This window comes from Ahaetulla prasina, chromosome 3, assembly GCF_028640845.1.
Source record: "Ahaetulla prasina isolate Xishuangbanna chromosome 3, ASM2864084v1, whole genome shotgun sequence".
Taxonomy (NCBI): domain Eukaryota; kingdom Metazoa; phylum Chordata; class Lepidosauria; order Squamata; family Colubridae; genus Ahaetulla; species Ahaetulla prasina.
In genome coordinates, this window is record NC_080541.1 from 56,439,789 (window position 1) to 56,456,251 (window position 16,463).

A 16,463-nucleotide genomic window follows, 5' to 3' on the forward strand; every position below is an offset into this window, starting at 1 on the left:
TTCTGCGCCTGAAATTGTTGTGTCCCCCTCCCCCTCCGACAACCGGGTCAAGGAAGTCCGTATCAAATGTGGCAACGAAGCCTCTGCAGCTTGCCAAATTCCTTCGAGGTTTCTCAGGGCAGGCAGGAGTCCAAGTTGTGACTTCAGCGATAGAGTCCGATATCAGCAAACTAGATGAGACTTTGCTTGACTCAAGGTTGGAATGCCAAAAGCAGGTCCTTTATATAGGCTGTGGGGTGTGGCTCCATGACTCAGCATTTATCCAGGCCTGCCCCTCCCTTCCTTCTGCTGGCATCGCCTCTCAGATTTCCAGAAGCGAAGATCCTCACACTCTGAATTCTCTTCAGCTGGATCTGCTGTCAGTAATTCCAGCACGTGGCTGGCTTCCTGCTCACACGCTGTAGGAGTGAAGTTTATCGGGCTTCTCTGTTCACTCCTGACATCCTCTCTGGGCATGGGGCCAGGGCTGGGGGCTGGAGGCATGACAGGCCGTTCATCTTCATTATCAGACTCCGAGTCTGATAACAGGCTCGGGTGGAGACGGGAGGGGCCCGGCTGAGGAGAGGAGGGAGGACAAGGCACAACAGAAATATTTGTCCAATTTCAAGAGCTGTAAACTTGTATTGAGATTCATTTTGTATCATTCCAAGTTGATTTCATGCTCCTCTGTAAGAGTGTGATGCAAAATTGTAACATATCTAATCACAATAATTCTAGAACATGCACAGTGGTTTACATGCACTATTTGCAGGTAAACTCTTTCACAGCCTGGAGTTTGATCCTGATGGGGCTCAAAGTTGATTCAATCTTCCATCCTTCCAAGGTCGGTAAAATGAGGAGCCAGATTGTTGGTACAATATGGAAATAATGCTGACAATGTGAACTGCCCAGAGAGTCCTGTAAGGTGCTAAAGGGTGGTAAAAGGTAAAGGTTCCCCTCGCACATATGTGCTAGTCATTCCTGACTCTAGGGGGCATGCTCATCTCCGTTTCAAAGCCGAAGAGCCAGCGCTGTCCGAAGACATCTCCATGGTCATGTGGCCGGCATGAGTAAATGCCAAAGGTGCATGGAATGATGTTACCTTGCCATCAAAGGTGGTCCCTATTTTTCTACTTGTATTTTTTACATGCTTTCAAACTGCTAGGTTGGCAGAAGCTGGGACAAGCACCGGGAGCTCATCCCATTACGCGGCACTAGGGATTTGAACCACTGAACTGCCAAACTTACGATCGACAAGTTCAGCAACTTAGCCACATAAGCCTAAAATGCTATTGCTATATTAAATAAATACTAGACTATCTCTTGTGAAGATAGCATTGTACAATAGAAGGCCCTACAAGTGAAAGGGCCCTTCACTTGTAGGGCCCCTTCAAAGAAGATTTTTTGATTATAACGACAGGCAGAAGGATCATGTGTTAGGTAATTTTATCATCTCATTATTCCCTTAAAAACGACTGCAACTAAAACTATTCTGAAGCAACTAGCATTTGTAGGCCATTTTAAAAGACAGAAGCATATATAAAGAAAGAATTGCAGAAATCCAGACAGGAGTTTATCAGGGCATGAATAACTGCAGCAAGACTAACCACTGTGCTAGCAGTGGCTTTGAAAATTTTGTTTTATAAATGTGGTGGCTGTTCTTTACTAGTCTGTAAACATGACTGCTCCTTCACTCCTCCTTCATTCCTTTGTTTAGCCAAAAATCTTTTCCACTGTCATTTTGTGCACCAACGATGCAACAGAACTCCATTTCCGTGGTCTTGAATTTTTTTTCCCCTTCCCAACAAGCTAGAAACAGAAACTGTTGCAGTGGAAATTGTGGAATCCATAATGACATTGGAATGCAATTCTCTGTTTGGCATTAGGGTTTTAATTAAGGTTTTGCTGGGTTTGCCCATTTTTCCTTTGCCCCCCATCTCTCTGCCAAGAAAACCCAGCATCCTGACACTCTCTGAGGACAAATTGAAAGTAAGAAGTTTGGAGGGAGGGAGCTATGTGGGGATAGAAGCAGAGCCTCTTGATTAGAAAGTATAATTTAATAGAATGTGTATTGAACCAAATGTATTGATTAATGTAGAGGATATAGTACTTATATTGATTTGAACTAAAGATTTAGTACTAAAAGCTGTAAGCCAAAAAAGCCGTTGCAGATTGCTACAAAAGTCAGTTTAATGCTGTCCTTGAGAATGCCTTCACAAAGAAATTCTTCTAATGTTTGAGGAGTAGGTAGAATGCTGTATATGTCAGTTTGATCCCGGAGGGTTTTATTTTGTACTCTAATAGCTGTTACGAGCCTACATTATATCCAAGGAGTAATTTTCCTTAGGGTTGCCTGGCTCGCTTTGTGTCAATATTCTAGCATTTTAAGTCACGTACAGTATATGCTTCTGGGAACAGCCGAGGAGCCAGCCAGACTCATAATGGTCTGCATTCATTAATAAAGGCAGAAGCTTCTGTCCCTCCATTGCCCACTGCAGGGATGCCTCCCCGGTCTTTGGGGACCCTGCAGACACATTTAAAGAAAGCTTTATTTTGAGTGGGCAGGAGATGAAATGCAGGACTTGCAGGCATTTCCTAAGTCAGCTCTATGCCCAAGCTCAGAGGTGACCTTAATGGGTCAGAGAAGAATGCAGGTCAAAAGACTTATTATCCAGCCTGTTGGAAACCAATTGCTTTTAGGTTGAGGGGGAAGGGGTGGTGTTTTGTTTTGTTTTAAAGTAGCGCTTAAAGGTTAGTAATGTAGAAATTTGTTTTACAACCAGAGGCTGTCCTGGAATGTAGTCCATTTTGTAGAAAGGGAGAGGAAAACTAACGCAGAGCTTAGTTTTAAATTCCCTACAAATTACAAAATGTTAGTATAGCATAATTAGTTAATCAGTGATGATTGATTACTAGTGTTTGCTGTCTTGAATTAAGGAGAGGGGGAAGAAAAGATGTTGCTGTGATACTGTCTCCATCTGTTGAACAATAACATCTTCATTTAATCTTTATATTTCCTTATTTATAATCTGCTTTTGAGCAACAATCGCATTCATTTCATTCAGCTTCAAAATGCCTCATTTAAATTGAATGCAACTGTACTTTCCATTAGGGACTGTAATGAGGTAGTGAATTAGTAGGATTTCTCCCTCCTTAGAAACTCCTCCTCTCCCTTCCCTCCCTCCCTCTTCCGTAAAGATTTTTTTTTCCCCTGAAGGATATAATTCAAGTCATGAAACGGTATCTATGAAGCAGAAACTGGCAACTAAAAAGAACAACAGCCCTGCTCTTTGGAAAGGAATTTTCTTGAGCCACTGTTTTAGTAAAATGTATCCAACAGTTTCAAAGTTTTTGTGCACAGAATGGGCATAACTTGCTATGACTACAAATAAAACAGCCAAAAAAATGGTATATATAATTATGCAAATTTCACTGAGAAAGTATCTTAGTAAAATTCACTTAGGATTTTTGGAATGTGGTAGATGCTCTTTACATGGTCCATTGGATTATACAAATCTCTACTCCTATAGTTTATACTGAAGTTTTTAGTGTAAGTATGTGTATGAAAGGAAGTATAGGCCGTCCTTGATTTATTCTCAGCTGCAACAGAATCTTTAATTTTCAATATTTTCTCCTCAATTTCCTTAATTTTTTTATCTCGAACAGAAATTTGAGCCTTCAGAAATTCCTTCAGCTCCTCTTGTAATTTATGTAGTTGAACTAACGGGGCTCCAACTTCCTTGAAGACAGCAGGCTGTATTTGTACAGAAGCCCTCTTACTTTGATTTTATAATTTAAAACAAAGTTAAATCTTTTCGTAAACACAGTATTTAAGTTGAATAAATCAGTTGTATAATCCTTCCAGCTTTCACTTTATAGTTTCTTCATATAAATGTAAAATCCAGCAAGTTTAAGCAAAGTTATAAACAGTAACAGTGTTAATAAACACCTCTTTCACTTTCACTTTCATGCCCATTATATTCAGACACCATTTCCTTTCTTCTCAAACGGAATCCACACACGGGGTTGAGATCTGGTACTTACATCTACCTTGCCTCCTGACATTGCTCTGTCTGGTTAAGTCAAAAATCCATTTAAACTCAATATTGATCGCAGATGTGGTCGCGGTGTTTTGCTCTGCCAAAAAAGACAGAGGTGTCCTGGATCCGGAGCTCTTCGGGTTACCAAGGGAGCTCTTCCCTTCGAGCCTCCAGGATCATTCCTGGTACTTTTGGGGGAGCTCTACCTCCACCCGATCGCTCACCTTTCCCTCTTCATCTGTGGGAAAGATTTCCAAGCCGCTAGACAGCTGATTTTCACTAAAAAGACCGTCCTCAACGACCAGCGGAGCCACAGGAAGTCCCGGCAGTCCTTGATTTATGACCATAATTGAAATCAGGATTTCCATTGTTAAGCAAGGCAATTGAGTCAGTTACACCCCATTTTACAACATTAGTTCACCATGGTTATTAAGCAAACCACTATAATTTTTAAGTGAATCATGTAATCATTAAGCAAATCCAGTTTTCCTGATTAACATGGTTTTCAGAAGCTGGCTGGGAAGATTGCACCATGACCTCAGGATGCTACAACCATCGTAAATGCAAGCTGGTCACTAAGTGCCTGAATCACAATCACATGACCATGGGATGCTGTGATGGTCATAAGTGTGAGGACCTGTGATAAGTCACATTTTTTTTCAGTGCACTGTAACTTCAATTTGTTGCTAAACAAATGGTTGTACATTAAGGACTTCTAATTGTTCTGTAAGAACTGAAAAGGAAGGACAAAACAAAATACCTCCCTCAATACCCAAATCAATATTAAACTTGCAGTATAAATTATTTATAATTTTTCCCTTCAAACTTATGAGTAGCTTCAGCATATTCTACAAACCTTTCAGCAGAAGAAATACAGGAAAATATAACATATGTGAAGTAGTCTGGCGGAAATACGGAAACAAGGATTTGTTTAATTTGCATATGTGAGGAAGAAAAAGAGAGGATAAATTTGAGGAAGTTATCTAGCACTGCACACTTTCCAGAAGAACAATGATAAAAACATTGGTTTCAAATGTACTGTTTGTCCTACAAAGGGCAAAACACATTCTGAGCTACACTGAAACTTTTATTGGTTTTCTCTGTGCCCTGAAAACTCCTGTGTTGCAATCAACAGGAGCTCCGTCTTCTGACTTCTCCACTTACATCAATTCCCATTGTCATGGAAGTAGGTGTTCTGAGCACATGAAAAGACAATATACAGCAGAGAGCTACTGTGTGGATAATAGAGGAAAATTTTGCCCTAAATTTTTAAACACAATCTTTTTTGTGAAAAGAAATACTCTTAAAACAAAACCTCCGACCGTTCATAACTGGGATTAATGGTTGCAATTTTCAGTTCTTAGACACGGGGTCTCCATAGACAGTCCCCCCTCCTAGAATATAATGTGGCTCTCTGTGGGATTAAAGATTATTCCTTACCATCTCTTCCCTTCAATCTTTCACCTTTTTGTCTCATAAAGTTATAACCAGTATGAACAGGAAGCTTTTCTCCCTAAATCAAGTGTTTCTCTCTGGCTTGTTCATGCCTTAGAATGCAAAGAATTTACATATACATCATTAATATTAGAACGCTGCTCCCAAGGTGTATGAACTGAGTGTGACTTGGATCCGAGGTGCAAACAGATGCAAAAAGACTCCTTCTAAACTTTGCTGCCTCCATTTCCCACAGTGGCCTCCATTCCAAGTTTTTCATTTTAAACAGTCATTGAAGCATCCGGATCAATTTATGGAAAGATTTAAAGAGTTTTAACAGGCAAGAGGAGCTCTAATCTCATTTGTGCATTTTCGGGATCCATACTCATCTTTATATTTTGCCTTGCTCAGTGATTTTTCTCCATCATTTTGCCTTGAATTTAAATCAGGGCATCTCTCAGCTCCTGAGAATGCTTTTGTGCAATAGGCTATATCAGCTGTGGGACCCCAAAACAGAGCTTAGTGAAGAATAATTCCATAGTTTATTTTGCATCTACCACATTAGTGCCTTTGTGTGTTTTTTCTTTAATTAAAAAAATTATTGAGGTTTGAGTCCTGAGCACACATGAAATGCTACTTTCAATTGTGTCACATAGTGCTATGTGGCTTTTCTAATCCTTAAACTGGCCACATGTGAATCCAAGATTTTAAAAAATGGAGGTAAGAGGACTCATTAAAACACATAGGCAATGATCCAGCATTACAGTTCTCTCCTATTGTTGATTATGATAGAAGAAAAGATCCTCGTGTGTGCAGTGTTGTTCTGTGCTGGAAGTTGAGCCTCGGGTAGAGCTTTAGATAGCAGCTACAGACTTTCTGAAGAACAGATATTGTCCATTGGGATAATTAAGTTTTAGCAATGCTCTTGCAGCGGTAAAACTCGTGTTCTTTTATTTAGACAGTACAGCAGATTTATAGATAGATGTTTCAGGTAAAAAGAATCTGGAAAGGTATGTAGTTGTTTAAGCTGTTCCTTTGCTGAAATTCATTTAATTGCCCCGGAAAGAGTGTTAAACTGATCCATTCTACTGTTGTTTGAAGGTTCCATTTTCTTTCCATTCCCTCTTGCTGAAACAACCCAACATGTACTTTAATTGAGTCATGAGAGAGTAGGGGGTTGCACCTGGATATACATCAGAATTTTCATTCCTTGAAAAGAGAATACTGTGCAAATGAAGATACTGGGTTTAAATTCGTACCCATCTGTGTTCTGTTGCTGCTTGTTCCTAGTTAACTAGAACTACATCAGATTTTTTTTTAATGTTGAGAATGCAAATTACCGACATCAATACATTAAGCAGGAAGTACAGAACCTGCTATCAGTCTGATTGGGAAATGTCCCACATTATATTCATTCAGTTTGAAGAGAATGAAAAATAGAATTTGTTTAACAATCGCTGCAATTACCACTAAGCAAATTGATAGGTTGTTGTATAGTCCTTCAGTGCTCCTATGACCTGATCACATCTAAAAAGGGAGCCCTGTTTGGTTTGGGTCAGGCAATGAATAAGAACACCCTCTGGCTTTAAACCATTGTAAAAATAATGATCAGCTTAAAATATGGACAAGTTTCATATTTTTTGTACTCCTTCCCACTCTAAAAAAACAATGCATCAAATACTTTCTTTTCCTTGCTCATTTGTTTACCCCCACCCCCATCAGATATGACTAGAATTTGGCTGCTTTAACAAACAATTGGAAAATAGAACCATAAAAAGTATCTACAGTTTTGATGTCATCCATATAGATACATACCAGAGGTGGGATTCATTTACCTTCCCTACTGGTTCATAAATGTGAGCACATGTAAAATCTCTGTGCATACGCAGGGCCTTCTGCTCGTGTGCAGTAGTCATGCATTACATGCAGGCAGGTGGGCGGAGCCTTCCGCAGTTGCCACTACCGGTTCGCACAATTCGGACAGAACCGGCTGAATCCCACAACTGATACGTACACATACTCACTCACACATCCCTAACAGTCATTTGATTATAATTTGACAACTGGATCACAATTATGATGTTGCTGCATCCTGAGCTTATATAATCGCTATTTGGGACTTTTACTGCTGCTTCCAACAAACAGAGTTCATCGGGAAACCAGCAGAAGGTTGCAAATGGTGATCACGTGACCTTGGGATGCTGTGACTGTGCAGAATTCATCTAACAACTTCAATAGAAATTGCCAGAACTACCACTGGGAGTCAGTGCAGTTAGATCACACCTCATGACCACATTGCTTTGCAAAAGAGTTCCTAGTCCCAATTACTGTTGGTAAATCAGGATTACCCATACATGAAGACTCCTACAGACACATATTTTTTCATGCGTATGACATATGCCACAGGTGTCAAACTTGCGGCGTCACGTTGCCGTCATTTGATGTTTTGCGATGTGTTCCCCACTCACAGTATTGGGGTGGGCGTGGCCTGCATGTTATGCATCCTGCCCATGGGCTGGCAGTTTGACACGCTTGACATATGCCACTCCAGTCAAACAGGAGTGGAACATATTATTTACATGGCACTGCAGTTGAGGCATTCACTTCAGTCATGCTCCTTATTTGTCTTTTAAACCCATATCTGAAGAGGATTCATCTCTAATTTGGCACTTGGTACGCAGCAATCTGGATATTACAATGAAGCAGAAGCGTTAAACTGATGATACATGCTTTTGAAGTGCATCTTCTAATATGATTCCAGGCACATTGAAATATGCATATTTTAAAGTTCTAGCTTGATCTTATGTATCAAACCTGGGATATTTCAGTATTTAAATAAATATGATTATATAGAAGTGGAATCTGTCCTAATCAAGCAGTATATCTATCATATAAAGCCACCATATGAGTTTTATCACATGGATGATCTCCCCTGCACACAGGAACACAATTTGCTTGTCAACAGTCTAAACACCTGAAAGAGTGTCCTCTTGAATATAATTGTGCTTTATTGCACAAATTGCAAGAGCAATAATGTGTCATGTTATCCATAAAGCTATATGACACAGTTTGCGTATTAACTTTTCATCATCTATATTATATCTCAATAGGTTAGTTGGATCAGGTTTGATTTTCTAATTTCTAAATTATCTGAATTTAAAATCGGTATGTATTAAATATAATAGCTGTGTTTTTAAGGCCTTATTCTATCACTGCTTTTTCACTAATTTTGAAATGAATTAATATAAAAAATAGTACTGTATACATGAAATCAAATAAATGATGGCATATTTCATTTTTAACTATTGAATATTATTTCTCATAGCCAGAAGCCTTGTATTGCCTAGTACATTATGAGGTTTAGTATTTGCTTAGAATTTTCTGCCATGATGGGATATAATTCCTATTAAATGAACCTAGGAATGCAGTCATGGTTTATTGGCTGCTTTTAGAAATATAGTTATTTATTTCTTTATTTCCATGGTTTATACAGCTACCCAATCCATGACAGTGACTCTGGACAGCATACATGGATTAAAACATTAGCTATATTGAAGAGTTCATTTGTCCGTAGGGCCACAATCAATTTTGCTCTTCTTTGAAACTCTTACTGGACTTTCATCCATCTTTCTGAGAATATTCCTATCTACTATATAATGTTTCACATGCATGACAAGCTGTATTCTGAAATTATATTGAAATTTATCATCAGCCAGTCTTTTACAATAGATCAGTGATAGTCCGGTGTTAGAAAAGCTGGAGGCTATACCTTCAGCACCATATAAGCAAGATCTGCTTATACTTTCTAATGCAGGGGTCTCCAACCATGGTCCCTTTAAGACTTGTGGACTTCAACTCCCAGAGTTCCTCAGCCAGCTTTGCTTTGCTGGCTGAGGGACTCTGGGAGTTGAAGTCCACAAGTCTTAAAGGGACCATAGTTGGAGACCCCTGCTCTAATGTACAATTTAGCCAATTCCATATTTTTATTACAGGTTAAATGTGGTATTGCAGGTTAAATTTATATATGGGTATTTAGCCAAGCATAGGCCTAGAGTGCAGATAGATAGATACATTTTTTATAAATCTTGCTTGGTATTTTGCACAATACATACCATTTAACATGGTTTTTACTATCTTATATTGTGCGATCTTTCTGTAGCATTGCTGGTATATTTCATCATAGTGATTGCTTTTGCTTTTACTTTCCTTCTTCTTTCTCCACAGAATCATACGATGACCCAACATAGCAGTTAGTGCAAGGCCCAGTTCTTCAGAAGAGGAATCTTTGCAGGACAAAAAAAAAAGGGAACATGTTTTACTCTTTGCACGAGACTCTCATTGTTAATATATATTATTCAGAAACATTGTATTGTACCATAAAACCTGTATTATGGAAACTGTTGGATGTTCATGTGTTTGAACTTTTGAGCACCGGAGAGACTTCCTGTATATAAAGTGTTGCACATGTATTATGTTGTCTGATACTAAAATGGTCTTATAAAGACAAGTGGACTTGGGCCTTATTCAAGCAGGACTAAGAGAATAATTATAATACCAACAACATATAAAAGGGAAATATGGCTTAAGGAAAAACAAAAAAGCGGTGATACAGTACAAATCTTTTGGCCTTCCTTTTGTTGAAGTTTATGTCAACAATCTCTGTCTTTTGGTATTCAAATGGATGAATTCAAGAATATTTTAGTGCCGAAGAAGACGAGCAAGAAGAAGACTCTCCAAGCAGGACCCCAGCTGAATATGGCCTGTATATATTTGTAAGCCTTGCGATATGACAGATAGCATTACCATATATGCAATAGTTGTTATGTAGATTGTCAAAGAAACTTTTTTTCCTGGATACCATTTGAAGCTTTTGAGTGTTCAAGACTTTTCCTTAATGATGTCACATGGCCAAATTTTTGAATCAGTTGAACTAACCTGTATGTTACTGTTATTAATGTTTACTCTGCAGTCTGAACCTGGAGATTACTGGAATGGTTTTCCAAGAAGAAATAAATTCAGTTTACCATTACATAATATGTATCTTTTCTTTCGTCCCCGATTATTTTATTTATTGAAAAAAGTTCCTCTTTGCAAATGAATTGTGTCTCATAACTTTCATCATCATCGTCACGTATCACACATGCATGATAAATGTATTCTAATTGATGTACTTCAATTGATACCTTATTATTTTAGCTATATGTTAACTCTATAATCTTTTACTCTGTGTAACAACCCTTTTTTTTTTCTTTTTGAGAAATACAAGGACTTACTGTAGAATTAGTGAGTGAGTATCTGGCTTGCAAGCATTCAGCCCCTCAATGATGTGCACACTATCAGGTTTTAAATCAAGTCTTATCTGCCTGCATTTGGTTTTATAGTACAATGTCAAGTGTATTTCTCTTAAATAGAAAGTCTGTTGAGTTTACTACCACTAAATGTGTTCAGAATCTCACCCTTTCGCCTATCCTTTTTCTAAATCTCTGCATTTAAAAATATTTAAGTCTCTCAAACACTATTAGAATGATATGTGCTTATGGAAGGGATCCCTTGTCTTTTCATCTACAGGTGGTAACCTTGTTAAATTCCAGCCACAGCACTGACATAGGTTTCTCTGCTTGCAAGTCCCTTGTCCTCAATGCTGACAGAGATGGCAGTAGAGGACATGACCAGAAAAAGTGCTTCAGTAAACAGCCCAGCCTGTTATTTCCTCTAGGAGATCGTTCGGCTTTAACAGAGAAAGGTTGTTGAGAACTGAATTAACCTGTTGGTCCCAAGTAGGAGCAAAGGGAGGCTGTACCACTAGGGCCTTCTCGTTTTTCTTTTGTCCAGAAATGTGCTCATATGAACATTCATTCCCAACCCAATTTCCATATTAGAGTTGTGATATACCGCTGAACACTTGTGCAATAATTAGAGCAATGGAATATCACAAAGGGCTGGAATTGCTTGTCTTTTCCTGCCAGGGCAAATTTCAAGTGAGATTTCTAGTTTGCCGAGTGTTACATTCCGAGTCTCCACAGATGGGAGAGCTGGAAGAACACTTTTTAAAAAGTCTTTGCTTGCCAGGGATTTCAAGGAAAAATGTGTCATATTTCTCTCTCCAGCCTGGAGATTTTTATGCATATGTTGCCAAGTACAAAAAGAAAAGAAAAGGCCATATTTAATAAAGAATCTTATTTCTGCTGACAAAAGGATAAACATAAGCAACTGTACTTACACAGGCAGTCCAGTGCCAGATTCTATTTATAATAAATCCCATCCCAGTTTTAATTCCATTAAAGTAGTAATCATCTCTGCCAATTTGGATTGAATATTCATTCTTCATGACAGATACCTCTTTAATAAAACAAAAACAGTACAGGCATTTATTTCAGTCTTCATGTGTGAAACCATAACATATTGGTTAAAACTGTAAATAGCATGTTTTTCATCAAGTTCAAGTATGTTAAAATTATTACACCCTACTGTGTTTGTGCCACTGAGTTGAGACAGATGGTAGCTGGGAAAAATGCAGTCTTATAGTCAAAAGCAAAAATATGTCAAAAATATGGTAGCAAGCAAAACACAGCCTATTACTTGCTTCTTATGTCATGACAGCTTGCAAAACATACAAGAGTGTTGAATATCTAGTTATGCAAATATAGCAATATAGTAAACAGCGACAGAAAATGCGAAGACACGGTTCTATATTGTATATTGTTTAAGTTTTCCATTCAGGGAAGGAACAAAAATTCCTTAGTCTTACTCAACTTTTGATTTGAAGAGCAAATTGCTAAGAGCAAATGCCTGAATTGACTTTCTTTTCTCATTAGTTGCCAATTTTTGATGCTGCCCTAAAAAGCTGTTTAAATAGATTATAAAAGACATTCAAACTTCCCAATGAGATTTGAGTTTTCCATGGCAGCTCATCAGAGTATTTACTCTGATCGGGGTCTCGTCTTACTGAAAAAGGATAGAGATTCTGTATGAATACATTGGGTATCTAATACATAGTCCTTCCCAGTGGGTCACCCAAGCTAAAGCAAGCCACAATAATGAGAGGAGAAACGGATCATCACATCACAGCAGAGAGAAGACAAAAGGAAATGGAAGACATGCAAGACAGGATTCAAGCAGGTCACAACCACCTTTATTGGGAATACTCAGGAAAACTATAAGGCAGGAAACACTGCCTCAACCCCGAACTTCCTCAACCCCCAACAATTTTGAGAAAGGATAGTTCCAAAACTCTGGGAAACCTTTAGATGGGAGCTGAAAGATGCAGAAAACGTCAACTATTTGCCATGTATTGGTTTATAGTATGGACATGGTGGCTCAGTGCTAAGACACTGAGCTTCTCTATCAGAAGGTCGGCAGTTCAGCAGTTCGAATCTCTAGCCCCGCATAACGGAGTGAGCTTTCGTTACTTGTCCCAGCTTCTGCCAACCTAGCAGTTCGAAAGCATGTAAAAAATGCAAGTAGAAAAATAGGGACCACTTTGGTGGGAAGATAACAGCATTCCATGCACCTTCAGTGATTAGTCATGCCAGCCACATGACCACGGAGACGTCTTCAGACAGCGCTGGGTCTTCAGCTTAGAAACGGAGATGAGCACTATCCCAGAGCTGGAAATGACTAGCAGACATGTGCGAGGGAACCCTTACCTTTACCTTATTGGTTTATAATGGAAGATTGGAGGAATATGTGTCACAACAGACAAATTGGGATATAGCTGTTAATTGATTGTTAGATATACAAGCCTCCTCAGAGCTTCTGAAAAGGAATATGTAAGCTCCTGCAGCTATGCATTTGGTCTAGACTGAAAAGATAAGCTGCTCCAATTATGAAAAGAACAAATCTGCTTAAACCACAGCTAATTGTAATGCTGGAAAAACAAACATGAAAACATTCAACCAGACAATCTAGAACCACAATACAATTCCTTCCCAACTCTGTCAAATAGCAGTAGGATATCCCCAGTGGGTTAGCCGTATTAATCTTTTGCAGCAAAATCAACCAAGAGCCTTGTGGCACTTTAAAGATGGTGCCATAATAAATTTATTGGTCTTTAAGGTGCCGTAAAACTCCTTGCTATTTAAGAGTAAGACCAGGTGAGATCAGGCGGGGCTTTATTAGATAATAGCTATAGCTAGATAGTAAAGATAAATAGTTGGAAAAGACAAGTATCTAATGCAGGCTGGAATTGAGCTGGAATTCTGATATGGCAAACACACCTATCTTTTATTCTTACTCATTTAAACACTGTCCTTCAGAAAGAAGAAAGAGCTGTTCTTTATATGCCAAGATACCCCCTCTATTTATAACAAAATTAACAATTAATTCATCCCTTGATTGAATCTTTCGTTATTTAGATGTCACAACAGATTTTCATAGCCCGCAAAGGGGAAGCCTTAGCAATGTTAATATTGTGACAGGCAAGACACATAAAAGCAAATGAATCATAATTGGTGACAATTAGAAATAACTTGGTATGAAAACAGAGTATTCGTTGCCACAGTGAACAAGCAGAGTGCCTTGGGTAATAGAAATGATTTCATAGGAAGCTCCTGGCTGCATGGACAGGACTATATCATTACTTCTATCTAGTTCATTTCTTCATACACTATAGATCAATTGACAATCAAAGGGCCATTTTGTAATTCTGCAAAATAAAATGTTCTCTTTGCAAAGTTTCACTTTCCTTTGCAAAGGGCCCCTAGAGTTGAAGGCAAGGACAGAGTCAGGTATTTTATTTTATTTTATTTTATTTTTTCCACTCCTAAAGGACATAATATCATTTCTAAACATGATCTAAAGCTTCAATTGAACTGAAATTTGAATAAGTCTCAATTTATATAGGCTAACAATGTCACCAAGGAAAAATATTTCCAACAGGGCAACAAATTTAGTCAATTTCAGATCACAAAGCTCAATCCTCCCTCTCTCTCTCTCTCTCTCTCTCTCTCTCTCTCTCTCTCTCTCTCTCTGTGTGTGTGTGTGTGTGTGTGTGTGTGTGTGTGTGTATTCCTGAGCCCAAGCCTTTAGTCATTTCAGTATCTCTGCATAATTTTATTCCATCTGAAATAGTTGGATAATCAAGGAATCGGTGCAAAATTACTACATAGTTTAAGACCAAATGTTAAGCAAATTCAAAACTTTATAGCAAAAGGTTTGAAGTTCACCACACTGAATTCCCAGATAAGTTTGCCTAAGATCAATTAAATCTATTTGGCACTGCCTTAAAATAATCATTACACAGCAACACAAGTAAATGAAAAAATACAGGTGTCCATTTATGTGTTTCACAGAATCAAGATTTCAGTCATATATCCTTACACATAATAGTAATCAAATGATTCCTTTTCATAGCAATTTTTCATTTGTCCAGAATGCTTCTGATCTCATTTGCTATGATCTACAATCTCCTACATCTCTCAAGTTTTGCTCAATATGAATTTTAATCAAAGAAATATAGTAATTATTCAGTTACTGCAAAGAACTCTGTTGCATAGGATACATTTTTACAGGATTTTAAAATATAATTTATGAATATTTGCAAGCCTAATAATTGTCTTTTCTGCTGACATTTTCAAAGCAACACTGATTGTTGCGTCTCCAGAGAGTCTGAGTACAAAACTGATAATTATATTAAATATACATAGACAATAAAGAGTGTGTTTACATAACTATGCCCATAAATATCTGATTGAACAGTCATTGTTCTCAAACCCCTTTTAAGCAGCTCTCGGAGGAATCCAATTCTAATGACATGATGGTTTAAAAGATGTTGCTCAGTCTTGTTCCATATTTAATTAACTTTCCTTTTTTAAACTTGTGATGGTGGAGACAATAACAAATAGCTCTGAAAAAAAGAGAGAGTGTGCTTTGAAACATGAGTGAGAACTTGTCATGCTTTGTATGCTTCATGCTACAGGAAATTTGCATGTAAGAGTGGGTGGCACAGAACCATGGAATTCCATGGGGAGTCCATTACACAGGCATAGTAATCAGCATTCTCTTAAAGCCATCTTTGAAGCAAAAGAAAAGAGAGTGACATGCAAAACAAAATACACTAAAACCAAACAGCACAATTTAAGAAACAGTAAATATAAAATAAGAAACCAAGTAGCATGATTCCCATCTAGCCATATCTACTAGAATCAAGAAGTAACATTGGATATAATTTAACCACAATTAATATTTAAGGGCTGCCTCATGTACGACTCATTACAATGACCAACTAGAAAGTTATCACAATATATCTCATTATGGATAGGCTGTTCTTAGCCAAGTGAACCAGTCAAAACTGAAAAGAGACATCCCTATTTAGTTTAGTTAAATCACAAGTGACAAGGCTAGATCAAGAATTGATCCAAGTTAGCTTTCAGGGGGAGTGTAAACCTACCTGTAAAGGTTGCACTCTCAGAAAAAGGCGATTTCCATGATACTGGGGTTCAATTTCATTTTTCCGGGCATTCACTTGTAAATTAAATTAGCACCTGAACAACGTTATCTTAAAAAAAATATAGGAGTCTTGATGAAGATCAACTTGACTGTTGGGGGCGAGTTATTGGCCCCAATGGAAGGGGTACGCAACTTGGGCGTCCTCCTGGATGGGCGGCTGTCGTTTGATGATCATGTGGCGGCCGTCTCCAGGAGGTCCTTTCACCAAGTACGCTTGGTTCGCCAGTTGTGCCCCTTCCTTGACCGGGATGCCTTATGCACGGTCACTCACGCTCTCGTCACTTCTCGTTTGGATTATTGCAATGCTCTCTACATGGGGCTGCCCTTGAAGTGCACCCGGAGGCTGCAGCTAGTCCAGAATGCAGCTGCGCGGGTAATTATGGGAGCCACTCGCTGCTCCCATGTAACACCACTACTGCGCAGTCTGCACTGGCTTCCTGTGGTCTTTCGGGTGCGCTTTAAGATCTTGGTTACTACCTTTAAAGCGCTCCATGGCTTAGGGCCCAGGTACTTACGGGACCGCCTGCTGTTACCTTATGCCTCCCACCGACCCGTACGCTCACA

At 38.6% G+C, this 16,463-nt stretch overlaps 1 protein-coding gene across 5 annotated transcripts in view; it reads left to right on the forward strand.

Annotated features, from left to right (window-relative positions):
* The window catches only part of ZNF521 (zinc finger protein 521), a 326,962-nt gene extending 316,452 nt beyond the window's left edge, over positions 1–10,510 (forward strand). For all 5 annotated transcript variants that reach the window (XM_058175908.1, XM_058175909.1, XM_058175904.1 and 2 more), the window contains one exon: positions 9,678–10,510. In XM_058175908.1, coding sequence (XP_058031891.1) covers positions 9,678–9,707 — 30 coding nt within the window. In that variant the 3' untranslated portion in view covers positions 9,708–10,510. The remainder of the gene's footprint in view (positions 1–9,677) is intronic.
* The last annotated feature ends 5,953 nt before the right edge of the window (positions 10,511–16,463 follow it).